At 43.7% G+C, this 27,556-nt stretch overlaps 2 protein-coding genes across 3 annotated transcripts; both read right to left on the bottom strand.

Moving 5' to 3' along the window:
- Positions 1-322: 322 nt before the first annotated feature.
- On the bottom strand, positions 323-6,216 carry si:ch211-102c2.4 (uncharacterized protein LOC568178 homolog). Of its 2 annotated transcripts, XM_036534323.1 has the most exons (5): positions 6,127-6,216; positions 2,951-3,238; positions 2,168-2,257; positions 1,504-1,523; positions 323-711 (listed from the first exon to the last, which is right to left on the bottom strand). In XM_036534323.1, the coding sequence occupies exons 1-5, from the start codon at positions 6,164-6,166 to the stop codon at positions 616-618; spliced, it is 534 nt and encodes a 177-aa protein (XP_036390216.1). In that variant the 5' UTR covers positions 6,167-6,216; the 3' UTR covers positions 323-615. The 2 variants fall into 2 exon arrangements, with proteins under 2 accessions (XP_036390216.1, XP_036390217.1); XM_036534324.1 differs by lacking the exon at positions 1,504-1,523 and having other exon boundaries at positions 619-711.
- Positions 6,217-13,644: 7,428 nt separating this feature from the next.
- On the bottom strand, positions 13,645-26,902 carry frs3 (fibroblast growth factor receptor substrate 3). The gene is made up of 7 exons (XM_036534025.1): positions 26,690-26,902; positions 20,619-20,737; positions 20,245-20,333; positions 18,151-18,337; positions 17,640-17,801; positions 16,163-16,299; positions 13,645-15,776 (listed from the first exon to the last, which is right to left on the bottom strand). The coding sequence occupies exons 3-7, from the start codon at positions 20,308-20,310 to the stop codon at positions 14,376-14,378; spliced, it is 1,953 nt and encodes a 650-aa protein (XP_036389918.1). The 5' UTR covers positions 20,311-20,333; positions 20,619-20,737; positions 26,690-26,902; the 3' UTR covers positions 13,645-14,375.
- Between the last annotated feature and the right edge of the window lie 654 nt (positions 26,903-27,556).

Below are 27,556 nucleotides of genomic sequence, written 5' to 3'. Positions count from 1 at the left end.
CTTTGGTGAATTAATACCCAGCACAATAAAGAATGTGTTGGTCAGTTGAAATGACAATATCTGCACGGTATTATGGAAATGCAGTGTGCTAAATCGGGGCCTTTATGTTCAACAATGCGTTAGACTTTAGTGCCCTCTGCTGGAAGAGATATGCAAATACAACAGCTAAATTCATGCTAGTAAAAAAAGCATTGTTTCTGTGGAATTCATGAAATTTCAGAACAAAAAATCTATTTCAATAATTCATACTAACAATTATTTATTATATATATTTAATAGTTTTTACAAACACATAATTGGATAGTCTTATTTGCGTCTTGGCAGATGAAATTATTTTTATTCATAATAGAAGCTTGCATCATGTATCCATTGCAATCCAGTTTTAAATACTTACAATCTTTAACACTAACATCTTTTCTCCCCCTCCACGTAAATACGTGCAAAATCATAGAACTTCCCTTACATTGCATTACATTGCTTTGAATTCCTGTATGTAACCGGGAATTCAGTCCTCTTCTTATTTTATGGGCAATGGTTGTAAGCCTGGGGGAAGCGAGCTTTGTCTTCACTCACACAGCACATGTGAGAAGACAAGCAACTGCATGGTCTCGCCGGTCACTGCCGGTCCATTGCATTGTCATGATGCTGGACGTCTCCCTCTCTGTGCGCCAGAGATTGCATATGGATGTCTTCATATAAGTCCTCTCCAACCTGAAAAAAAAAAACACCCAGTCATATGATTGTGTCCTACCAGCGGCGGCAGCAGGAAGCAGAATGGTTTATTACTCATGTGTGGTTAGCCATCTGCAGTGCAAAGCTAAAATGTTTTAGGTGAAGTAAAGTTGAAGTAAAGTCTGAGTAAGACCTGTTGAGTGGACTGAAACAAACGCATGCTACTCCGATAGACTGCGACTAAAGAGATGTACACCAGCAAGCATGCAACCAGCATGAGATCCTTAATGCCTGTATGTTAGATTATTTCTGTAGCAAAAAAAGCTGCAGACCACAGTAGCAGGTGTTTGGGTTCAATATGAAGTAAATAGGAGATATATCATTTCATCTGTTCTACAGAGCTGCAATCTCTCACCACAAAGTAAACCACTCCCTCCGTCAGCTAAGATTTCTTCCTGGGGTGCAATACAAAGACAGAGTCTTTCGTGTCCAAACTTTTCATTGTGAAATATCCCAATCTGCTGAAGCTACCAATTCCATTTTTGAACAGAAGGCTGTACCTGGTAAAATTTCATGGGAGACATCATAAATGCCAAAAAGAATGTTGTATGTTTCATTGCAAAATTGACAATGAGCAGATACTTGTTATAGATGTTTGAAAAAAGTAATTACTGCATCACTTTTTTTTCCTTAATTTTTATAATGTTTCAAATGTTGGATAAAAGTGCCTTAAAAATGCTGACATTCATGTTTCTGAAACATAGCAACTGTTTTTATTTGTATTAACTTGCGATGCATAATTTTTAAAATGCTAAATAAAATTAAACTTGCCTTATCTTTATGGACTTTTCCTGTTATTTGGGAAGAAAATATTCAGTGATTAGCAATACATTTGCAGGGAAGATACAACATTCAGTTATAGACATATGCGATGTTTATCATATAGATGTGTGTAAATTATAAAAATATTTTACGAACTGATTTAAATACAGAAGATGATTTGAGCAGTAATTTGTGTTAATTTCACAAATTACATAAAGCTTAGTGGTTTTTCATATATAAGTTCTTCATATAGCAAATAAAACAGCAGTATGATTACAAAAAATGTTAGCTTTCATAAGAAATTGCATTCAGTATAGAACATGTGAAGAAGTGAAGAGACAGCGAGTGGTTTACTGCTTTAAATCAGATATAACAAAGTGTTGTAATTGCTTGCAAACACACAGGGCCAGGCCATAGTTGTAATATTCTTGCCCCAAAACAGATATGCATGCTCTTGCTTTCATTTCAGGACAATGTAACCTCTAAGGGCATTGAACTAAAATAATAGTTTGATATCAGTCAGATATAAGTCAAAAGTTAAAAAAAAAATAGATTGTAGGGTGTTGTGAGGGTCACTCAGGTTGGTACAACAGATTTGCAGGCCTGAGGATGTAGACCAGGTTTGGGTAAATATAGGCCTATGGGCGTGGACAGGGGAATGGGATGCACTCACGTTTGGTGTAGAAGTGCATGGAGATGACCGACAGAGGGAGGAGGGGCATCAGGATCCAGCGAAAGATGCTCCAGATGTAGGCCGGGGTCGCTGTGAAGACACAGAGACACCACGTGCTCATCCCTCCATTCTGCGAGCTTTTAATAGAGGCCTTCTCTCTTGAGCCTGGCAGGAGGGATCTGATAGGAACATGTCCTACATGCCTTTCTTTAATGTTCTTAAGGCTGTCCTGTCCCCTGTGACTGAGATCATTCTCACAGTGTTTTAAAAGATTCTCTTTTCCATTTACAAAGTTTTTCTTCTCCTGTTCTAAGGGGCATTCTTCCCGGTTCTGCTCAGCTCACTTTCTGCTGAGCACAATCTCCTTAGACTGATGTCCAGTCCCTACCCTGCAACAATTTTTACCACAGTAAACCTAGTTTTCACAAAAACAGGCAGGTGGTCTCAATTACTGTGAAGTATAGTCATGGTGTAGCACTGCACAACACCGGCATTGGAGGGCATCAGCTCTGACTGGGTGTATGAGACAGGGAGGAGGGCTACGAGAGGCCAGCATGATAACTGCTCTCAGAATGCAATCTTTAACTTCCCTTTTTCCACCACAGCTTACAGACGTGGCGAGCATACCGGACTGTGCCGTACTGCTCACTGTTACAGTCTGTTCTCTAAACTGCAGGAAATGGACGCTGCTAGTACAAATACAGAAAAAAAATTACAACATAACTACTTTGCGATGATATGCAGAAACCTTTGCATTACAATGATGCTTTCATGGTGACTCACGGTCATGGAAGTATGCCTCCGCTAGTTTGATGATGGTTTGGTCGTGGTCCAGCAGGCCGCACCAGTAGACTCCAGGTCCCTGGCTGAGTTGCAGGACGGTGATGGTGAAGGAGCTGCTGTCGTAGTGAACCCGAACCCCCTCACTCTCCAGCCACCGCGTCCCGTTTGAGAAGGCGAAGCCGTGGCAGCACAGCGTGGAGTTCTGCTTGCACCATATTCGGTGAAGACCCCGCTGCTGGTCCTCGTGGGGGCACGTCAGCGTCTGGGCGTAATAACATTGGCACACACCTGATGGAGAAAAGGAGAATCCCACCATGACATGACACTCACACACTGTTCCTTCCTCTCTCACAAGAAAATAAAGAGCAACATTATAGTGGGCAGGAAGGAACAGAGAAGGCAGTGAAAAAATTTGCTTGTCAAAGCAGTATTCTCTAACGACTGCTCAGCAGACCGACATAGTCTGTAAATGCTGAATTTTGGAGAAGTGTCTATGTCCCATTTGTCTGTAAAGGAATTTGAAAGCCATTTTGTCAAGGGGACAGGTGGAGCTCCTCCACAGCTGTCATGGTTTGTGTTTCTGAGACCCTATTACTCCAGCAGATGCCACCCCCCTGGGGCCCATACCCTGTAATGACCTATCGCCTTTGGATGTATGCATGAAATGAGGTGTGAGAAGTTTGTTTAGTTGTCACACCCTGAAGATATACAACATTGTCTCTGTATTGAAATGAAATCTCCCAAAGTGCAAATGTGCCACACAGAATTGTGTCACACCTGTGAGAAATGAGCTCATTGTAAGTAAATTGCTGATGTTTTTTTTCCCCATATGGGCCTGCCATAACCCAAGAAACAGAGGAATCATGGCAAAAAAACCAGGTTCAGCAAGGGTCACTCTGATTGGGCCAGCACAATAGTCACGTTACATCTGCTGTGGTGCCAGGGATAAATTTTGGGATCAGTAGGAAGGTGCAGTTTCAGCCAATGTGCAATTAAAACGTCCTTTTACCTTTATCATAAGCATTGAAAAGTGTAAAAAAAACATTACTTGCAAAACCTCTAACAGATATTTTTGGACACAAAATTGTTTAGGGGAAATAGAAAGAGAAAGTGGAAGTGTGGGTGACTGAAAGCTACACTAGCATTTGGGATGGACTTAGCAGAAGCGCTCAATGCACAGCAGCTCTCCATCCAGTGTGTGGGGTGTGGCTGCACAGCACTTCCTTCCCAGAATCCATCTGCAAATCCCCCATGTCGAGAAGGAGCTCATGCTCAGATTATTCTGACTGACTTTAGTTCCCCACTGGCCCCAGCATCCACTTTCAGAGACCAAATGTTTGGGAGATGAATGCTATGTGTGCGTGTGAAATCAGCCCCAACTCTGTGAGAGGCTCTACCTGTGGCTGAGAAGGGCCTAATTGTGATTTAGAATGGCTGCCAAAAATAAAAGATGTTTAATCTCATCCGTGTCCAAACTATAATAGTGATAAGGGCTTAAAAGAGAGGATTGTGTCTCCAGCTTCTCAAAGCAGGCATGCTATGAACCAAAGGGTCAACCCTAACAAAATCACAACCTCAGCTCCACCTAACACAGAATCACTTGCCTCTCTTTGCACCTGTGATGCACTGATTCCAGCTGCCACATGCCTTTTTCCCCATTACTGGCATTACTGCGTAGCACTGAAATGTGGTACCGCCAGTTCAAATGAAGCTTTCAGATGAAAAACTTTCAACAACAGCAGAATGCTAGAGAGCATGCATCGCTTTAAAGAAAGCCCTCAGTGGAACCAGAACCTGTGGCAGTCAGTAGGCAAATGGAGCTGATGAATCCAAAAAAAAAAACAAATCACATGCAATCTGTTTGTAATACAGTTGTGCCTGTTGTTGAACATTACAATATGGTAACTCGAATACTCTGATCAGCACACATTTGTTGTGCTTCTCTCAAACATGTGGAAATGTGCCTTTACCTGGTATGAACTGAAGAACACACTCATTATGGAGGAGGTGATTTAACTTCTTTAACTGAACTATCACCAAGCACGTTTTGCAAAATGATGTGTTTGTTAATCTTCCTGATCATTAAGACTTAATGTCTTATCTGATAGTGTAGCAGTTGCATCACATGTAAAATGGCCCCAGTATTACACATGCGTGGTCAGAAAGAGTATGGAAAATTCTGATAATTTCCACAACATGTTTCCTTTTCATATATCTCATATTCTTAAAGATAATAAGCATGTAATTTATGATGGAACATTATAAGGTTGATAAATGAGTAATGCGGATATGTGAGGCCGCTGTTATTTTGTTGCTGACATTAATATTTTAAAAATATTTTTTAATTAACTCACTTTTTTGTTTCTGACCTTTACTACACATATCTGTGCTAAAATAAGCAATATTCATACATCCAGGTACTCTCCTCCTCTTTAAAAGCATCATCAGCTGATTACTGAAGCTGTGCTGCAGGTTAATGCTACTACAGACAGTAGTTCTGGAAGAGTATGTGAATAAAAAACTGAAGTTAAATTTTTACCACCCTGATTCAACAATAACCATCCACAATGACAAATGGAAAGATCCCCATGATAAGGACACCAGTTACGAAAAAAAAAGTCTGACTGATTGCTTGTGCAAACAAAGATTTTTCACATTTATGATAATGCATGGAGGATGACGGCGTTCAAATAGGTGTCATGAATTAGGACTCTTTACTGCAAACCAAATCTACATCTGGGTACAAATAAAGTAACCTGAACCTGAACCTGAACCTGTGATTTCAAGTTTTTGATGGTCAGTCAGTCAAGTCGGTGAGATACTGAGTATTCATTTGGAATTTTGTATTCAGTTTCAACTCAGTTAATAAACTTCATAAATTTCACCTGAGAAACTGCATTATTAGGCATGTTGAATGAAATGAAATGAAATGAAACTGCCTCATATGCTGAGCTTGTTTAGACACATTTAATATTTGACTGCTTTCCCAAATGAATAGGTGAACTGAAATCTTAATTTAGGAGGATACACGTGACTTATTTTACTAATCATAACTGCTTCACTGGTAACAGCAACCATCCTATTAACAAAGGCAGAGTTGATAATGTGATGATAAAAACGCACAAATATGTTTTGAAACCTTTACTAAAGACACATATATTCATGGAAAAACTTACCCACGAGGCCAAGCATCAAAGTGATATGAAACAGGAGCATGCTAGCTCGAATAAGAACTCGCTCAGTGAATCGAGCTGACAGACAGCAGCTTCTCTGTGTACAGTGATCACAAATAGACTGTGACAGCAGGAATTGACGGCCTCTTAAAGGAACAGGAAGCTTTCATTTATTAGCAAAACTACCAGTTACAGCGAAACTGTTGAGACCACTGGGATCGCCTGTAGTGAGAGCTCAAAATGACAGCAGAGTGAGGAAAGAATCTTTCTTCACACAGGCAGTAAAGACATTAAGTGCCAACGAAGCACGTTGGAGCTGGGTTTGAATTTGACAGCTGTTGTCACTGTGAAGAAACTGAAAAGAAGATTCTTAAGTCATTTGAAAGTGTGTATTCTTTAGTACAGTGCAATACCATTCCCTTCTTCAGTAAAACACAGATTCTTGCCTTTAATTTACAAAACACTGAACCTTCCCTTTCTGTAATAAAACACAGAACCATGTACATCATTATCATGCACATCCTTCAGTCTCAGAACAGGGAGCCCATGGGGGGATTTGATTACAAAATTAAGTCCTTTTAAGGACGTAATTAAGGAGCTGTTTCAATTATGTTAACAGCAAACAGGGGTGGGCATCGGCAACAAGTACATTTCACACTGATATGTTCTTTTTTTGAATGGGGCGAGAAACCGAGAAAAAGGAAGTAATACTATGAGTTTTGTTTTTTAAATTATACAATTAAACATGCACACACAGCATTTTAGAATGGCAGTTGCACACATTTCTAAAAATTAGCTGCTGCAAAGAACTGATAGACACACAGTCTAACCAAGGACCGTGGGTGTTCTGGGCCTCTGCTACAGCACCTGTGTTGCTGGTTTCCTTACTGGTAAAGCCTATGTGGCCACAGCTAATTTTATCTAGTCAGTTTCTAGTTGTCACACGTTCTTTGCTGTTGCAACAGTGCCTATCACTGGATGAGCTGAAGGTGTATTTGTGGTATTTCACCTTGACATTTGCAATTAAGCTCACTGTTGATTACGTTTATAAAATGTTCATTTTAATAAAAAGCCGACAAATTCCTGGGGAAAAGTAACACAGATGTCCTAATGAAGATGTTCTCAAACTGATGTCTTAAAGGGAGGTGCTTGGTGCAGTAGACCTCAATCAGCCCTATGGCAACATTGTATGGGCAAGAAGTTGACTAATATAAACTAGTTCTTTATTATCAGCAGGAGGCCCAGTTAGATCAACCCTACCCAACCCTGGTCCCTGTATGCTGGGCTTATCTGTTGTCCTTTACCAGAAAAATGTCAAACTGTCACATTTCCCTATTTTCTAGTAAACAGTATTTATGAATAATATGGTACAGATTATTTTCAGTATCGAAGGGAATCCTGCTTCTATAATGCAGATTGGGAAATCTAATGAAAATGGATGCAGATGTGCTCAGGACAATTTGCACCTGTCAAAACCTGACCTAAACAAGGGGGGGAAAAAAAATCAATCTGAAAGACACACTTACTGCAAAATCGAGAGATTTGCACAGTCCGTTTGACTGTGATGTTAGGTTAGACCCCTATGATGTGGGGAAACTTGGGGAAATCTCTGTGGATCTCAGGTTTTGTACCATCATTGATACACTGTTCTACTGCCACTTTGCACTGTAAAGCACTTTGAGTCAGTGTAATGAAATGCACTTCACAGCTTATTATTATTAGATTTTTTTTTTTTACATAATGACTGGTCGCACCCTTTAACACCTTTCTTCTCTCACAGCCATTGAATGAGCAGGTCACTCACCTCTTCTTTCAGAACCCCGAGTGGAACGCTGAGATTAAAAAAAAAACAAAAAAAAGTCTTGACGCCATAAACACAGGTTCTGGATTCTGTCATCTTTATTGACTCAATAAGAATAAATTAAAGAAATCAGCAGTCTTTCTAATCAACTGTTAAAGAGTGTTTTCAGAGCAGAATATTACATTTTCTGGAGAGAGGTCCAAGCTGGTCCAATCATCTTCTCCACATGTCCCCTAATATACATTCAAAAGATTTTTTTTTTATCATTTTTTTAAAATGAATAAAACTTGTGGTGCACAACACCGAGTTTTCTCAGATCTATTGTGGACACGCAAAGGAATACGAGACAAAAGATTTGCATTATCTTTAAGAAGTCTTACTTTTCTCACAATAGCACAATGACCAAGAAATAGACACGCTGACTAAACAAGACAGGACAAATACACAAGGCAGATATTTACAGCTTACTGGACCACTTTTAGTACCAACAAGAACATGCGCTCTGTACAAAAGAATATTGAAGCTGTTTTTCATTACACTGGCAGACGGGTGAAGTTGAGTGCATGCTGCAGAAAGAAACAGGGGCTGCTGGGTAGTAAACTGTATTCACCTAGCAAAGCAGTCTTTCCGAAGGAGCAGCCAGGTGTGAAGATACAGAGAGACGAGTGTTTAACGTAAAACGCTGGTCATAAAAACAAATTTTGGCACACGTAACAAATATCCCCAATCTTAAAAAAAAATATACAAATAATGTGATGTCACATCCAGGTAAAATATACTCTGCTTCTTCCGAGAGAGGCTGCAGAGGGCAGGAAAGGGGCAGCCATGCTGCACTTCCACATTCCCTCTCAGGGAAAAAAGTTTAAGAAATTTAGTCCGTTTTGGATTAAAATAAAAGGCATTGAAATAATGTTTGAGTCAGTTAAACTGTCATTTCCTAAATTACATATCATAAATATGTATTGTACAAGCCTTTTTCTTCAAAAGTTGCTGTAATTATAAAAGTAACATTCTCGGAAAGCTTGATTTGTGCTGCACCAAGGAGGCAGGGGAGAACTACAATCTTAAAAAACAGAAAAGGAAATCGTTGGGAATATTTGTTACCAGGATAATACGCATGAGACAAGAAAAAGTGAACTAATCTGGCCTGACAAATCAAATTGGTTTAACAGAAGCATTTGGCAGGGAACTGGAAGTTGCTTGCGCCAAGCAAGCAACGCGCCACCATGAAAATATATATATTTGCATTTTCAAAATCCACAGTGAAGTGTAACATGGAATGTTCTTTTCAAATGAATGGGATGTCCTAACATTTGGCACAACCAATCTCTGCCTTCCCACAACTAACATGGAGAAAAATATCTTCCTTTCTGAATTTTGTGAGTATAAGAGAAGCACACTATCAAAACATTTCCCATATATATTTATGTATATACACACACACACTGGAATATAAACACACAAAGACGCTCTGATTGTGTGCAAATTTTTAAGACAAAACAGTTCTACCCACTTCAGCTAGAAACAGTTAAAATAGGCCGTCTGCCCACCACCTGTCAGGATTTTTCTGTTGGAATGTTATCATTAACTATATTCATGAGCATAACTGGCATTTCTGTACGTGAATTCATTTTCCATTCTCAGAGAAAGCCAGTGAGAGTTGTGGAAATTCCCCTGTTCATCTGCATGAGAGGTGCCTCTCTCTCAGTCTCCTAATCAGAGCACACTGCAGTAACTGGCTTTGGCCAAAATTAAATGCCAGCTTTAACACAACTCTGTGACAACTTCCAGTTGTGTAGATGACACTTGATCAGCAGTGCTGGGGGATCTGCAGTTTGAACACAGGGGCAGGAGTGCATGCAGATGAAGACTGCAACCGGAAATGAAGAGAGGGGACACCTTAGCGTGTTGCTACAGGCGAATCCCTGGAAATGCGGGGACACACAGACAGGACCCTCTAACTGCGCATCGCCTTTGCAGAAAATAAACATCAGTGAAAATTAATGAACAAAAATGGGAACATGTGAAGCCAGTCAGGGTAATTTAACACTGTGCACATGCTGTTGACAGCACCCTGTAATGTTGGCACATGGCACTTTGAAAAGCTGTTTATGACAAAGGCTGAACTCTGTGAGTTTGCTGAGTAACTTTGGGACATGCCAAATCAGCAGCAGATTCTGGTATCAGAGATGTTCAGATGCTACATCATTAATACCATGAAATGAGAATGACGACAACTACGAGGGTAGAGACCTTCAGCAGTCCGGCAAAGGTCTATAATATCAGTCAAAAACCCAGAAGGGAGAGATGCCCTTTGCTTTCAAAATAAAGGAACCCGTTTCCATTGGCAGCTGTCTCTTTTCACCTCTCCCTACAGCTTTAACACCGTCCAGAAAGTTTGGCACATGTCACTTATGTTAACAGTGAATATGTAAAGGCAGAACGATGGACCACAAAGCAAACCCAAGGATCTCTCACCAGATGCACATGTCAGGAACACGGTTCCACAACAACAGGATGCATCAGGTATTCGTACCGCGACATTTTGCTTGAAACCAGCATCAGACCTGGCACAGTGCTCTCACACTTTGTGGGCTTTTTTGGCACAATGCGTTTACCTGTTAAGATACACTCTGCAAAGCTTCCAATTTTTTAAACAGTATAATTGTTAAAATTGGTAACTTTAGTAGATGTCATCTGGCATTTTTTTGCAGACCCAGGCTCCATTTAAATGTCCGTATCTACATCACAAAGACACAGTCCTGATGGCACATTAATGCTTTAATGCCCCTTCATTTGAGGCCTTCTTCTTGTTGTAAATTTACTTAGTGTACTGTTATAGCCTGAATATGCTCTTAAAACACCACATGACTGGCTACTTTCCAGTAAATTATTCAGAAGGGTGCATGAGAAATGCACAAATATGACCTATTGCATGATGGGAATGAACTTTATGATTGGTGTAGGCCCTCAGCTGTGCTGGTCTCAGGTGGAATGGCCCTATTGCAAACAAAGAGGCTGAACATCGCCTTTGGCTGTGGCTCTACTGGTTTACACCATGAAGTTAATAGCAGCTAGGGTTTTCTTCAAAGGTTTGTGTCAATCACCCACGTCACTCCACACACATGTGGGGCTAAAGCGTATTTAAGCTCCCACACTGAGGTTATTAAATTTAGCTCTGGAGCTAAGTGTAAAACACAAGAAATACAGTGAGCTCCTCCCAGTCATGTCTGTTCAGACCCAGGTTCTCTTTCACTGAACATCTCACCACCAATGGACATCCCAAGTGCTTATGGCAGCAAAAATCCACTTCTAGGCCAACAATTTTTTTTTTTCCATCACAAGCCTCCAAACCAACACCTCAAAATGAATAAACTCCTTGAATGGAGTCATCTCCAATGCAGTAGCACCTCAGATTCATAGCTTCGCAATGCCTGAATACGCAAAACAAAACACCCTGCACTGGGATGACATTGGCGGTCCATACACATTTAAAATAAAAGTGAAATGTTGTGACCGGTGAAAGACGAATCAGAATGCAGTCCAGAATGACATCACTCTGATTGGCAGGTGTTTAGCTACACGCTGAGGTTGTTTGGCATGAGAGTGCCCTCAGAGAGGATGGAGGGCAGAGGGCAGTGCCACCAGCGGCCATGGCACAGAGGATGATCAAGACAGAGGTCAGTTGGTGCGATTCTCTCTGAACAACCGCTCATCTCCACAGCCACCGATCAACACCAGAACGGCTCAACTCCTAGGCACAATTATCGCTTACATTTAAAAATAACTAAATCATGTATTACTATTATTAGCATTATTATAGTTATCAATTAGAAGACGCCCTCATCCATGCTTCGTTAGTCACTGTAGTGATGTTAAATGTAAAATCCTCCTATAAAACCAGCTTGATATTTAGTAGTACCATTATGTTGCTGACAGCTTATTATTATTATTATTATTATTATTATTATTTTGGATTCAATGCTTAGCCCTCTAATTCCGGACATCCAAGAGGCATACTGACACTCACACAGTCACACTGCTTTCAGAGATTTGGCACTTTTACACAGAACACACGTAGCAGCCATCTGGATTTCATCCCTAACGAAGCAAGCGGTCCTCATCACATATGTAGGCATACTGTTGCAATGGGCAAAATCTTTTTTTTTTAAACAAATTAAAGTTACCTTTAGGAATCTGTCAGAGACAAAGGAATTTCAGCGCATCAGAGTTTGTGTATCCAGACATCATTAGAACTCCATTCTACTCCCTGGCAATAGCTGTAGTTGCTGTCTACTACACTAAATTAGCAACCAACCTATTAGAACAGTAAATGCCTCGCTATGATATCACAAAATGGCACATATTGTCAGAGGGAAAATCATGAGTGACTATCAATCAGAGGCATACTGATTCCTTGTGGTAATTTAAGCTCCTACAAAGATTTAGTTAAGTCTGTGGTGCAAAGTTACAGACACGTTACTGAACTTGTGTCATTAGCTTAGCGCATCATATTCATTCTCAGTGAGGAGGTAGGGAAGTCGGCCATTTAGCCTGATATTTCAATCATGAGCCCAGCAAGTATGACAGGAGCTGGGCAGGTTTTGCAGCTCAAGCAGATGCAATTATAGGCATTACAGGCAAAAGCCTTCAGGGGATAAAGCAGTTTTCATCAACTTCCCACATCTCACATCACACCGTGGGCAGGGTGGGGGCCAGCGATGAGCTGTGGGGAAATGCTGACAGATACATTCTCTGGAGATCATCTTCATGATGAAGTAACACTGGCTTTCGGTGTTTACAGCAGAAACAGCAAATATCAGCAAGTCCACACATCTGCATGTGCAATGCATGTGTGCATCAGGCTGTTTAGAGTTTAGATTAGCACCTGCCCTGTGATACAGGGGAGGGAGGCAAATGGCTGCAGTCTCTCAGGGGAAACAAAGCTCAGTAAAGCTAAAGAGGGCTACACAAGGCTGAACAGAGCTCAACAGGGCTATACAGGCCTGATTTGGGCTACAGGGGGCTGAACTGGGCCAATTCAGGCATAACATGGTTAAACACAGCTTTAACCTGATATTTAATAGATGCAGCTCTATGCGACCCTTTTCGATATCACAGTAATAGTCCACCACACCTGAACACCGAATTCAGGAGCCCTGGTTTGAGTGCTTATGATCTGCAGCGTTAGCCACCCTGGACGAGGGAATCTGCTAAGTGACGTAATGATTACAAACGTAACAAGAATGGACAGATCTGGAGGCTTGCAAGTTAGCGAACGGCGTGCTAGATGTTCCTATCCAAACTGTAATTGTAATCTGAATTTCAGTCTTTAGCTTCTGAGGTCAAATCTGAACCAGAAACTTTTCTCCACTCTAGACCGCTTTTCATTTGCACAATTAAGCAATGGCAAATTTGTTTCTTACACTGAAAACAAACAGTATTTTTCTTCACGGCGTTTAAGTATTACATCAGGCATGGTTATTTCCGTATTATGTTAGGGCGGTTTCAGTAATGAAATGTGCTGTCTCGTGAACAAACAGGGAACAAAAGCTCAGAGAATGTTCTTCTCGTCTCCAGCTGGCATTTCCAACCCACTATAAAGTTAACTTGCCATTTACGTTTCAGAAATAAATGCATTCTATAGTTCACATAAATGATAAACTTTTACAATGAGAACTGTGTCTGAAAAGCTTCATTAAGTGCCCTACAATGAGCGGCAGTTGATATGTAAATAAATATGTTAAATATGTATTTTTGTGCTGACAGTCCATGCTCCTCCTTCCATTTCCTACCAGTAATAGTCATATTCGTACAAATATAGAGATGAATTTTGATGAAATCTGAGTCAAATATAGGCTTATGAAAGTGCGTGAAGGGTGCGTGAATGTACCTTAAAATAAAGTTGGCCCTTTTCGAGAGAAAAATATATTTCTTGAAGTAAAAAAACACGCCCAAATAAAAAAATAAATAAAATAACATCAAAATAAATATGAACAGTTAAATAGAATGCTTGAGGGAAGAGGTGATGGGCACCCAGCAGGCAGTGTGACGGGCAGACCCTGAGGGATGGCTGCCTCTCACACACACACACACACACACACACACACACACACACACACACATACACACTGTCCTCCTCCAACCCCCAAACCAAACCACCACCAGGGCTACTGGCTTTGCCAAAAGTGATCAGCACATGAGGAAAAACTCAAACCAAACTTTCAACAGGTCTTTATACATTATTTGAATAATTGAGGAATTATATTAGAATTTTTTTTTCCATCTCCTTTCAAGTGAAGTGTTTGGGCCTGCCTCCGTCAGTGCAATCAGTGCGGGGTGGGGGGCAGGCAGAATGGGGGGGCGCAGTCTTGGGGTGCCCCTCCCCCAGCCTTTACCCCTTAGTCTCTCTCTCTCCATATTCCCTACCTCGCTAGCGCCCCCTAGCCCTTCACAGCGGCAGGTCGGTGCTGTTGTGGCGAGTTTTCCGCGAGGTTCCGTCGTCCCGCGGCAGGGCCTTCTGCAGGTTGGACATGGCGGCCGTCTTCTTCAGGTCGATGACGGCGTAGAACTCGCTGCGCCGGGCCCCCGGGGGGCCGCAGGCGGACGGGAGGGGGGGCTGGTGCTGCCCCTGTTGCGAGGGGTCCCCTCCTCCTATGGCCTCGCGCTCCGACTCTCCGTCCAAGTCTACCTGGATGTAGTTGAGCTGCCGTGACTTGGGGAGGTGCGAGTGCTCGCACCCGTGCATGGCCCCGCCCGGGCCTCGCCCCGCCCCCCGCCGGAAATCAAAGCTGAAGACGCCGCCTGCTCGGTGGCACTGCTGTCCGCGGGGGGGGCAGGCCGGGGGGCAGCCGGAGCGTCGGTGGGGGCCCAGCTGTATCTGCTCGGTGTTGACGTAGTTCCGCACGGCGTCGCCGTGGAGGCCGTCCCCGTCCTGGTGGTAGCCGTTGGGCGTGCCGGGCCCCTCGGAGAATTCGTACTCGTCGTAGTCCTCCTCCTCGTACTCGTCGTCCTCGTCCTGCTCCTCGTCGTCCTCCTCATCGTCCTGCTGCTCCTCCCTCTGCAGGGCGCGGTACTCCCACACGGGCGGCAGCGACGGCAGATTCTCGTAGTTCAGCAGCGCCGTCTTGCGGTGGCCGCCGCCCATCCCGCGCTCGCAGCCGTAGCCCTGCGAGGACAGGGAGGACGGGGCGTGGGGGAGCGAGTGGGAGTGGGAGTGGGAGTGGGGGAGGGACACGGAGTGCGGGTGGCTGTCCCCCCCGCCGCTGCTGCTGCTGCTGGACCCCCCGGAGTGCGACACGCTCCCGGGGCACATCTTGAGCCGGCCAGCCCCGCCCCTCCGGGCCCCGCCCCGCATGCCGTTGATGTTCTCGTAGGTGAGCCGGGTCAGGTGGCAGCCCTCCTGGTGCTCGGCGCCGCCGTGGTGCTGCACCATGTGGTGGTGGTGGTGGTGGTAGGAGTGGGGGTTTCTCAGGTGCATCGGGGGCACGGGCGGGGGCTGCCCGCCCGCCTCCATCTCTGAGGCCACGCCCCCGTCCTCCAGGGCACGCAGGCTGTGGGCGTGGTGCGCGTGCCTCTCCCTCTCCAGCTCCATGATGCGCCGCTGGGCGGGGGTCGGGCCCAGCATGAACTTGGCCTCCTGAGATGCCGTCTGCAGGAAGACCTGAGGGTCTTCGTGCTCCTCCAGAGGGTAGCAGTGCATGCCGGGATGCCCGCCTCCCTGGCCCCCCATGGGGGCCACCCCCCGCGTGGTCTCGGAGAAGGTGCTGGGGCGTACCTCGGGCAGCGAGTGGACGCAGTGGCGGCCTCGGATCTCCCCTTCCACGCTGGCTGTGTTCACATAGGTGTGGGCCTAAAGAGGAGGGAATCACGGGCTAGGTTGCTTTACCAACACAGACAAAGCTCATGAAAATGAAGCTTTCAGCAACGTTAAAACAAATTACAACTATGGTTTGAATTCTGTGGTCTACATTACCAGGGCTTCACTTCACACATTTGATAATATTGTTTCTGATGCGTTCAGAGGAGCCCTTAAGTGTGTGGAGGCTAATAAGCACAAGTCTGTGTGTATGAGATCCTTGGATATAAGCTGTCTGTGTGCCAAATAACCCTTTCAGATGTGGATGCAACATGTTTCATCACGTGAAGATGGAGTACTGAGTAGCTGAGGGGGAGCAGGTTTAATGCTGTGTCATCTGCGATAGGTGCGCGGGGGCAATGCCGGGGTGAGTTCCGCACCTGGTCATCCAGGCCCATCAGGCTGTGGCCGTGGTCGTCAGCTACCGAGGGCTGCCGTGAGGACTGGTGGGAGGAGTCTGCACTGATGGGGTACCCTGGGTATCCGTTGGGAAACCCCTGGACTGTGTATGCTGGAGCTACAGGCGGGAGGTGAGGGTGAGAGAGACAGAGAGAGGAAGAGAGAGGGAGAGAGAGAGAGGAAGTGAGAAGGAGAGAGAGAGAGAGAGAGAGAGAGAGAGAGAGAGAGAGAGATGAAGAGAGTGAGAGAGAGAGAGGAAGTGAGGGGGAGAGAGACAGAGAAAAGGGGAGAGAGAGTGAGAGAGAGAGGAAGTGAGAAGGAGAGAGAGAGAGAGAGAGAGAGAGAGAGAGGAAGCGAGAGGGAGAGAGACAGGGAAAGGGGGGGGGGGAGAGAGAGAGAGAGAGAGAGAAGTTTCATTAACACCTCTCACATCACCCCCAGTTCACCTAAAGATCTCAGTCACCACTCAGAAAAGGAACTGACATCATTTCAGTCTCACCTATACCAATAATCAGGCTGTACTTGACACCTTTTAATGAAATCAAAGAGGGAATCTAATTTCAGTAACGCGTAGGGCCATCCGATTCTATTTATGTGCAGTTCAGAAGAATGACAGGAACACAGAACCTAAATGCAGACTTTGCGTGTTTCAACACTGTGTGACTCAGAAGCTATTTTTGCACAGTGATGGTAATCTCGACATAAAAGCTTCCTTCGATTGGTCCTCCGAAAACCAATCTGGCCACATGCAAAATACAAGAAACAGCCCCTGAGACCCCGCTTACCCAAGACATAAGCATTACTGAGCCCTGGCACTAGCAACCCACTATGTACAACCTCTACGTTTGGGCACCATTAATATCTTGAATATTTAAAAATAATAATTAAGAGCTTAAATGGAACAAATTCCATCTTATACAATTAGTACAACTCAAATGAGGCCTTATCACCCTCTAGTGGACAACAAACCCACTACAATAACACAAAAAGGAATCCCTCTAAATGAGCACAGCTGCACCCATTTAACACACATGATAGAAAACAGAGGTTGTTTTTAGATTCATCTGTCAAGTAAGAGCTGGAAAATAAAACAATTCAAATACAACTGTAATACAATTCAAATAAGGTGCATTACAAGGAATTACAAATCTATGCATTGCATCTTACATGAAAACAGGGTCTCATAATTTAGGATCATGTGTTAAATCTGACCAGAATGCTTCCCACACCCACAGCATGCATGCAGTAGACTCACGATGCACGATGCACGACTGCAGTTTCTGCACCACGACGGACCCCAACACCAAATAAAACCACACAATCTACCTGCACCGGAGAGTCAGGAACGACATGAAGCAACATGGATGAATCACAAAATCTGATTCTTTTGTGCACACGGAGACCTGCCAGCGGAGGGCTGAGGCATTAAGGCAGATCGTAAGGCGATGCTGGACTCACTGTTGGGGGTCTGCGGCGTGCGGGGCAGGTCCAGCTCGGGGGTGTGTCCCGCCCGTGTGATCAGGAGAGGCTCCTCCACCACGTTGATGCTGTTGCACTGCATGAGCTCCTGCAGCAGGTTGAAGATCTCCTCCGCACGCGAGCACTTGAACGCAAAGATCCCTGGGAGGAGGGACAGGGCAGAGCGTGTCCTGAGAGGGCTCCAAGCTGCCGCTTCTCCCATTACAAAGCTTCTGAACGACCAAATTCACCACTCATCTTCTCATCTGAATCACACTTTATTTTGTTTGTGTTTAAAGTCTGCTGAATCTAGAACACAATCGTAGTGCAAAAACACACTCTGAACTAAGACTTCAGATCTAACATCTGAACAGGGTCAAACCCAGACATACGTACCTAAGATCTAGAAACACTAAACCTAGACACAAGTATATCGAGATAGCTAGATGCACTAAATGTAGACAGAGGTATATTTTAGTGGAGATCTTTAGTGCAGCATGCCTAAGCTCACCTTGGCCCGTCTGGCAGCGCCTGCCGCTCTCGAAGGAAAAGAGGTTGGAGTCGTATCCGTAGCGACGCAGGCAGAGGTAGGGCCACCGAACGGCGTCCCTCTTCCTGGTATGGAGGATAAGCTCGGTCTGCGTGAGCTCCATGGTGCCGGAGCCCAGCTCGTTCCCTTCATCGTCCACGTTTGTCACCTGTGGTCAGAAGAGTGACGTCACACACAAAGAAGTACAGTCCCTGGCCCTGTCCTCCAATCAGCTGAAGAAGGGCTTTCGCTACAGTTACAGAAGACTGAGTACGCAAATGTTTTTTGCTTGTACGGTCTCTGAGATGTTACGACTAAACCCTTGGACATTTTTGTTGCTGGTACTTAATCACTTCAAACTGAATCCCATAAGGTCATCTACTGACTGCTTCCTTTCCTGTCTTACTTTATTATATATATACACACATCTGGTGACCAGGTTGGCCCTTACACTGGAGTGACCTGAGATGAACACAATGTTACACATTCTCACTGACTGGCCTGTGTTCAACCAACATTGGTCCTAGAACTTGATTAACAGCTAAATGTTAATGCTGTATCTATTCTTCACAAACCAGCACAGTGACCACCGAAATTGATGAAAAGGACTCTTATCCGTTAAAAAAGACCTGCATTTAAATCTGTTAGTCAGATTTCGGGACAAATGTAGACTCAATGAACACACACACACACTTTTCCTGGAAAAGTTGGGATGTAGTACAAAGAGAAGGGTCTAACAGGATTCCACCTCAAGACTTAAAACCCACATATTTCCAAAGTCTGATTTTCAGTGCAGCAAGTTCCAACGACAGGGACTATGTTGCAGCTATAAGGGTCGTTACTCTACTTAAAATAAGGAGATTTTTTTTTTTGGCTTTGAAACCTCTGCTGTTTGTACGAGCCAGTCCCATCACTCACTGTTTTGGAGACTGTAATAATTGCCTTAATTGGTTTTCATTTCGGTCTCACACTAATTACTCACACATGCTGATTAGATTACCTGGCTAATTACCTTGCCATGGGGATGCCGGCTGGTATAAAAACAGCACACACGGCAGGAACACGGGTCATTTGATTCTCAGTGTCTTACCCATACTGCAGAACTATCACTCTGATTAGAAGGTAAAAATAGCAAATTGATCAGATTACCCAATAGAGTTGCACTTTGGCAGTTACACTAATTAGAAAACAACAGCATTCCCTCCCTTCACACAGCTAAAGTATTTCTTCCTCCAGCTGCGTTTTAAACCCAGGTATGGCTTTAGACCAGCGTTTCCCAGACCTCTCCTGGAGGACCCCTTGTCCTGCCCTTGTCCTGCGTGTTTTAGATCTCTCCCTGCTCCAACACAGCTGATTCAAATGATCAACTCGTTATGAACTCCTGAAGCTGCTTAATAACAAACTGATCATTTAAATCAGCTGTGTTGGAGCAGGGAGAGATCTAAAACATGCAGGACAAGGGGTCCTCCAGGAGAGGTCTGGGAAACGCTGACACATAAGAATCTCAAAATTGATTATCATTATTCAATTTAATAATAGGATAGTAATTATATTATGTACATTTCTCTGTTGACTCCAACACAAAAAAAAACAAAAAACATGATGACACATACTATTAGCATGATTTAAGAGCACAGTGTTGGTATTCACTGGTATACAGTTGATTCAGTTTTCTTTATTTACATGGTGTAAACAGATCTCTCACTCACAGAAACAGAGCTCTGTTAACAGTGAGACACCTAGTTAGGTTGGGTTAAGATGACTCAAAGACAGTTTACCTGAGCAGACATTCTCTGAATCACCTTTCATACACAAAGTGTTGGTTACCCTATTAGTATGAGTTTTGTGATGATTATAAGTAGTCAGTAGCCTTGACATTACAGCACACTTGCACAGGTAAATCACAGTAAACTGAACACTTGCATTAATGTGACTGAGACAGTATGCACAGTGCACAGGCAGTACCCCTGAACACTAGCGTTAATATGTCTGACACAGTGTGCAGAGGGGAAAGGCAGAGCCCCTGAACACTAGTGATAAGTGGCTGAGACAGTATTCAGAGGGGAAAGGCAGGACCTTGAATTTGGTGGGGTGGTTGTCTGGGATTGTGTCTCTGTACAGACAGCTCCAGCAGCCTCCCATTGCTTCAGCAGGCCAGCTGACACCTGGAGAAAGAGAGAGGCAGCCGTCATGACGCTCACCTGCGCACATACCTGCATCCACACCTGGATCATCCTCCCCTCCCTTACCACTCATTTCACTAACAAAGGGACTGGCAGAAAGTCAAACATTTATAAAAGACACAGTTACACACATACATACCACACACACACACACACACACACACATATATATAGACATGTCTCTGTTACATACTCACAAATACAGAAATACACACACACACTCACACTCACACACACACACACACACACACGCACGCACGTCCTCACCCAGTCGAGGCCATCAGTGGGAGTCCCGCATCAATCCCAGAATCCTCTGCTCGGTGTCATGGTGAGCGAGAGCACATGGGTTCAAAGTGCGTTTCCATGGGAGCAGCAGCTTTTCTCTCCTGGCAAGTGTGAGAAAAGCAAGGCATTAAATTCACATTTCACATTTCTTTCATTCCAGGCCAGGATCCATAAAGTCACCCTGAATCACTCAAGTAACTACCTCAACTACCTCATTGATGCCATTCTCATTTACTAAACTCAACGTTGTGTACACCTCGCTTGTTTACACAGAGACAAGAACATTTCTGATAGTGAGCTTATTTCTCATCATGCAACATTTAGCCTGCAGAAGTTTGTTTTCAGTAACCACACAAGAGTGGCTGATGTGTGTGTGTGTGTTTTTTTTTTTTTTTTTTTTTATCAGTGTGTACACTTGTATTTGCAAATGTTTACTGAATACTATGCTGGGGCAATAAAGATATGATGCCAGTGAAAACATTATTAACCCACTGAACGGGAATTAACTGATGTGACTGGGGTGGGTCGCTACAGCCACCAGCAGGCCAGCCAGCAGAGCCCATCAAAAGCCTGAGAGGGCAGACGGATCAGCCAAATGAGGGAAAACAGCCATGGGGAAAGATCACTTCCACAGCATTCTTATCCATTCTAAAGCACCTACACACACCGGCACACATCACACAAGCAGAGGAGGATCTCCACGTCAGCCTTGGATCAAGACCTGAGGCGGAAATCAGCGGTACTGTGGGAAGGCCAGGGCAGGATGGCGTGTAAAACGTAACCCTCATAGTAGAAGACGGCATCACCAGAACACCTCTTCAAGGTTGGGGATGCCTCCAAGCGCAGCAGACGATTAGGTCTCCCCACAGATATTCTATTTTCCGAGCAGATATTCAGATCCTGCTGTCATACATCCTTAACTAGGAACATCAAGCTGGGAATGAGCCCTGTTTCCCGGCTCAAATTTGGTCCCCATGAGACAAATACAGGGGTCAACTGTAACTTTGGGTCGGTTCAGCATCAATGAACATGGTGGAGGAAGATGGAGGAGGTCAATGAGCTCACACATCTGGAATCTCCATGGGAACCAGGAATACCATGATCAGTGACTTCTGGAATGCTAAGACAAATATCGAGAGCCAAAAACCTCTGCCTCCGACTCCATGTATGGTTTTTCATGAGTAATGTTCTCAGTATGAACAATCCACACCTGGTTCCCATTCAAGGGTGGTGTCAATAAGGAATGTGAGCGTGTTAAGCATGGCTCCATGGTCTCTCTCTGATTTTTAACCAATGGCGTTTGTTATCTGAACAGTCAGCTGCATGGTCTCTCCCTGATTTTTAAAGAGTCATGTTTACATTCTGTGCAGTCTGCTGCATGGTCTCTCGCAGTTCTCTTTGCGGTGTACCACTCTGGGCCTAAAACGGGAAAAAATCGGGATCAGCCCTGCTCATCGGCATCAGACGTACACAAGCTGCTTACTCCAGAAAACGAGGACAGAGGATTCCTGCAGCATTACTTGGCAGGATTTAAGGTGAACTTGGCCATGGGACACATCACTTTTGTTTACACCGGTATGTCTGTAGTTTTCAGGGTACCTCCAATAGTAGTGACCGCAAACTCAGGGCCACTGGCTGGGAGAGCGACGTCAAGGCAAACAGAAACGGAGCAGCTGACTGCTGAAGGCAGCCTCGCTGTTGTCAGCGAGCTTATGAAACATGACAATCACGATAATTCAGTCGCCTGCACTTTGGGCTGGTCACGAGGCGCACTCCGAAAAACCGCTAGGCTAGTCAGAAGGTGGCGGTGACTGAGCACAGCTGGCAGTCTGTAGCAAACCCATAAGTCATAATCGTATTGAACTATATGGAGGAGGATGGCGCTACACATGAAACCTGCTCCTCAGTCTCAGGGTGGTAAAAGCTTCACTGAGTACTCCTGCAGTAACTCATGACAGCAGCAGCACATATCAGAATGTCTAACTGTTGAGATTAAACAAATGGCTTCTTCAGAAGAAAAAGCGATGCAGACAGAAACATCACAGGATGGATGTCATATAAACTTTAACAATATTCTTAAGCCAAACCAGACATATGAATGTGTGTGCGTGTATATATATATATATATACACACACACACACACACACACACACACATCTGCTGCTTGACTACCATCTTGGAAGACCCAAGCATTTTCTTTGGGGAATTTTTTTTACGTCACTGCTACCCCCCAGCTGCCACCAGTGGTGTCTTAACGTCTACCTCCCATTGCTACTCATTTTTAAACTGTCTCTTAGCTCTCTCCTCACTCCCATTCACACTCAATATCATGCGATACAAGATCCCCCCCCCCCCCCCCCCCCCCCCACGTCAGGATGTCCAAAGCATACTCATGCTTTGTTATTCACGTCAGAGCTGCAGTCCCCTCTGCCTTCCATCATGTCAGTGAGACACGTCCAGCTCTGTATTGGGTACCACCAGCACCTAGCTCAATACTCAGCCTCATGTAGTTTTGCCAGAAATATTTCCTGCAATGACATCAACAGTCATAGCATAGCACGCTGCCTTACACAGAACATCTTACTAAGTGGTGTGATGTCAGTACAAAGTTGAGCCTTAGCAGACTGTTAATAACGCCATCAGAACTCTGTCCAAGACTGAACTCTGTCCAAGATCTGCATCATCAGACCTGTGGCAACGGTCATAGAATACTACAGCGCCCCCTACTGTTAAGCCCATAGACACACACATACATCCGACCTCTTTCAAATCTGAAGATTTTTTGAGCGTGATATTTACATAATTAACGTTCTTTTACATTTCAAATATTATTGGTATATCCCAATTCTAACTTTGAGCTACCAGTCTATTTTGTTTCGAATACTGTATTCAGCATGAGATATTTACAAAATGAGAAGACATCATATGAGGAACTTCTGTACATTACAACTAATAATGGAAAAATAGCACACATATAAACACTGTTGCCGAAAATCAGAAATAATCCTAGTGTGTTGGTATGCGTATTCCAGCGTGCTACCACTGTGTTTCAGTTAGCAGGTTTTCTGCACAGCAACAGCGCTCATACGGATGCAGAATCAGGAGTCCATCGTTAGCATTTTAGAGCTCTTGCCCCCTCTCAACAGCCTAGAAATCCACCTGATTGTTAACCTAATCACAGTCCATGTGTGTGCACTGGAGGGATAGGGTTTTGAAACTGTGACGACTGAATACCATTTTCAAAATATCTGTAGGGATTTCAGGGTGGCCATATGAACTATGTGAATTTCATTTTTCACAAAAGTATCCAGAGGGTCTGCAATGAGCACTAACCGGAATTGCACTGTGCTTGTACAAGAGCACAGGACATCATGGCAACTAATAAAAAAGAAATGTTCTACAGACCCGAAAAGCACATTAAATTTCAGTGTGATGCTGCTATCAGAAAGAAATCTGCCTCACTTGGGAGCGCAGTGGGAGAATGAGTTGTGCTACACCGAAACGGCTTTGCAATTACCGAAAATAAACCACACAACTAAAACCACCACAAAGCTGACATCTATGATGTGTTCCTGATTACGCCCACCAGCAGAGGGTCTCCTGTCTCCACTCCCCCACATGCAGACAGTACTATACTGAGAAGACGGGCTGTGCTTCCTCTTCGTAGTGACAAAGCCACAGCTAGCCTCTCTGCACACAGCATGTGCCCTGCATCCCTCTTACAACAATTCCCAAACAGGCGTGTTTATTAAGTACTGTTCCCCAACACTGCAGACGTGATGCGTGATGTTGGGAAGGTTTCCATGAATGGCAAGCCGCTACTGAAATGTCATGTAGACACAAAACACGAAAACACCCAGCGCAGACCGGGATAAGAAGGGCTCCTGAATGAACAGCCCAAACCAGTATAAACAGGGCTCCTGTGTGCCAGTCCTTCGTTTCTGAGCACCAATTTTACCAATTAAGTACCCTCTACAGCAAAGTGAAGTCTTACTAAAGAGTCTTAGATCTTCCATAAACTTATTATTGATACTTACAAAGCAGCATTCTGTACATAGGAAAGAGTGTGCAATTCCAACTGCAAATTTGATTCAAATTTACTGTTTTAATGTCTGAAAGAATAATTGATTTCAACAGTGCATGGAAAGTTAAGTGTCAAGTGTTGTGTTGTGAAATGTTGATATTTCTTTTTCCCCAAACACTCCAAATGTATGCACTCCACAGCTAAATTACTCTTGCAGTCCCAAGTATAACCAGAAACTAAAGGGTCAATACCGCTTGCGGGTTTCTACCTTAAAGGAGTGTGGTGGTTTTTAAATAAACCCTGATTAACACACAAGCCCCTGCTCCATCAAGCAACAGGTGATATCATACATAAATACACAAGTTCATACAGAAGTTCATACATAAAACAGCATCTGCAGAACACCAACCCAGAAAGATTTCAGAAAGATTTTGTCATCTTGGATGTATCCAGGAGTTTATCTCAATCACCTTCTGCGAGAACGAGGGAATCATTTTTCAGTGTTTCCCATTCACTATCCCTTTTTTGTTTTTATTTTCTAATTCCCTCTGGAAATAACGGCTAATTCATCTGCAAATTGCTCTGTGACATCATAATTATAAAGAGAGCTATTCCAAATAAAAGCTGACTGACTTATATTAACTGACTGATTCATATTACCATTTTGTGTTTGCCTTGAATGTAAACTCATATAACTATTAGCTGTGCTCATACAAAAACTACTGAACATTGTACAATGAAATGCTTTTCAGATATTTGCAATTTGTATTTCTGTTCACACTATATTCACTGCAATGCTTTGAAATGACCCTAAGTATAAACATGCCACTTCTGGACAGATTCCTCTGAAATTCACCATAGCCACACTGTATGAGGAACACAACACCAAAAATTAACATAAAGACATTTCTGAAATACTGGTCTGAATTTTTCTGAATACTGTGAAAGTAACATACATGCATTCTAAACAAATCTCAAAACCCACAAATATGGACCACACAAACAGCTTTAACAGCACAAACACTGAACTCAAACAGTTCAAGCCTTCTTCAAACATTTAAAAGTACAGAAGTCACACGAAGAGCCAGAGTAACACTGGCTACAATAATTTCAAATGACCACAAATTGTGCAACAAGAATAAGAATGACTGGATACCTCAACAACAAAAAACTTGGCAAAAACAAACAACATTTTTTTTCCCATGATTTGGAACGTGATCATCTCTGACAGCGTAAACGACGGGACCTTTAAATGTTTACTATTGTAACGATGATTTTCACTGGAATGTCTGTGGAGATCAACAAATTATAACATCAGAATCAGCATACAAGCAACAACATAGAATCCCAGCCATACCATCAACACACACCGCATCCTACAAATTTCTAATGTGTTGAAAAGGCGATCAAATTCCAACTACAATTTCCGTCGTTGAAATGGCAACATAGTAATTTCTATTGACATTCTCGCACCCGGCTTGCTACAGTATACCGTTCGCTAGCTAGTACAGCTAGGTAACCAGCCGGCTCACAGTTTTGCAGACTATTTTATTAGCTATCTTGCTATCGATCTACCTTGCTGCCTGTCACTCCTCCATTCTACCTTTGCTAGCTGCCTACGTTCTAAACTAGACCACGGTTTTATTCAGCCATTCTTGATAGTGATAAAAAAGGCATCTTCTACCACACCTGACACGTCAATCACTTCCACGAATCTTGTAGTGATGAACGGGTGTGATTTCAGCAGCTAACACATCAACTCACTGAAATGATTCTGGCGAGCTAGCTAGCTAACAAGCTAACTAGCAAGCGAGCTGGAATGATATTAGGTTGAGAGATGTTATGAGAAGCGCAACTACACAATATCCAACCGTATGGATATCGATACAAAGTTCCAAATAATGCACACTGAACGCGGAGACAACGTCGGTCCGTGTGAGAGAGAAAACGCAAACATATGCCCCAGACAATTAGCTACCTGCCGCACAGTTTCTACTTGCTGGAACACAAGCTGGAATCGCTACTCACATGTTAAGCTAACATTGCATTGCGAAGCGAGACTGGTCAAGGCAAGACAGCGAACGGTCGACTGCGCCGGCGGTGCGTAAAGAGACGCTGATAACCGCAGACCTTTATTCACGTTCTGTTTTAGCACTTGTTAAAATAGAAAAATGAAAGGGGAAAATATTAAACTACAGGGTTTTTGTCACCGCCCCCCTCCCACTGCTGCATAGGCCTCGGCTTGACGTCTCCCGTTCAACGGGGTCGGAGTTCAATGACTGACAACGAAGGTTTGGGGATCGACAAGAAGGTACAACCGCTGGAGGACCGAGGGGGATATGGGGGTACACGGAAAATGATGGGACAACCAGTCGCCGCGTAGGGGAGGTAGAGCGCAATCAAACTCGAAAAATTGACTAATAATTTCGGGTCATGCTGCACATTTTCAGAGGGAGTTACATGAATTTACGGTGGTAGGGTATATGTGCAGTTGCCAGCCTGTGAAAACAGCTGGACTGGGATTTTGAACATTGCTGGAATTTTGTTGTGTATGGAAGAATCTCGGCAAACTAAAAAATCCAACTTTTCTACAACATAGAAAGTTCTTTCATACCACTGTCACATTTCAGATTTTTTTCTTCAGTTTTGTTTTTGTCCTGCAATGCCTTTATGGCAGTGATGTTACATAAATTAACGTATGTTTAAAGACCCTTACTTAGAAAATGGAACACACATAATGTGAACAAAGTACATTTACATTTATTCATTTGGCAGACGCTTTTATCCAAAGCGACTTACATAAGTTACAGTTCTTTACAATGTTATCCATTTATACAGCTGGATATTTACTGAGGCAACTGTGGGTTAAGTACCTTGCCCAAGGGTACAGCAGCA

This window comes from Megalops cyprinoides, chromosome 7 (genome assembly GCF_013368585.1).
Source record: "Megalops cyprinoides isolate fMegCyp1 chromosome 7, fMegCyp1.pri, whole genome shotgun sequence".
In the NCBI taxonomy this organism is placed as follows: domain Eukaryota; kingdom Metazoa; phylum Chordata; class Actinopteri; order Elopiformes; family Megalopidae; genus Megalops; species Megalops cyprinoides.
This window is presented reverse-complemented; position numbering and strand designations above follow the sequence as displayed.

What these genes read in the sequence shown, in the direction of transcription:
- frs3 (XM_036534025.1), bottom strand. Translation starts at nt 20,310, where the DNA reads ATGGGAGGCTGCTGGAGCTGTCTGTACAGAGACACAATCCCAGACAAC. An exon ending in ACCACCCCACCAAATTCAAG is followed by an intron (nt 18,338 to 20,244) that starts GTCCTGCCTTTC and finishes TTCTGACCACAG; the next exon opens with GTGACAAACGTGGACGATGA. An exon ending in TGATGGGCCTGGATGACCAG is followed by an intron (nt 15,777 to 16,162) that starts GTGCGGAACTCA and finishes CCTCCTCTTTAG; the next exon opens with GCCCACACCTATGTGAACAC.
- si:ch211-102c2.4 (XM_036534323.1), bottom strand. Translation starts at nt 6,166, where the DNA reads ATGCTCCTGTTTCATATCACTTTGATGCTTGGCCTCGTGG. An exon ending in GGAGGCATACTTCCATGACC is followed by an intron (nt 2,258 to 2,950) that starts GTGAGTCACCAT and finishes GTGTCTTCACAG; the next exon opens with CGACCCCGGCCTACATCTGG. An exon ending in CATGCACTTCTACACCAAAC is followed by an intron (nt 1,524 to 2,167) that starts GTGAGTGCATCC and finishes CCCAAATAACAG; the next exon opens with GAAAAGTCCATAAAGATAAG.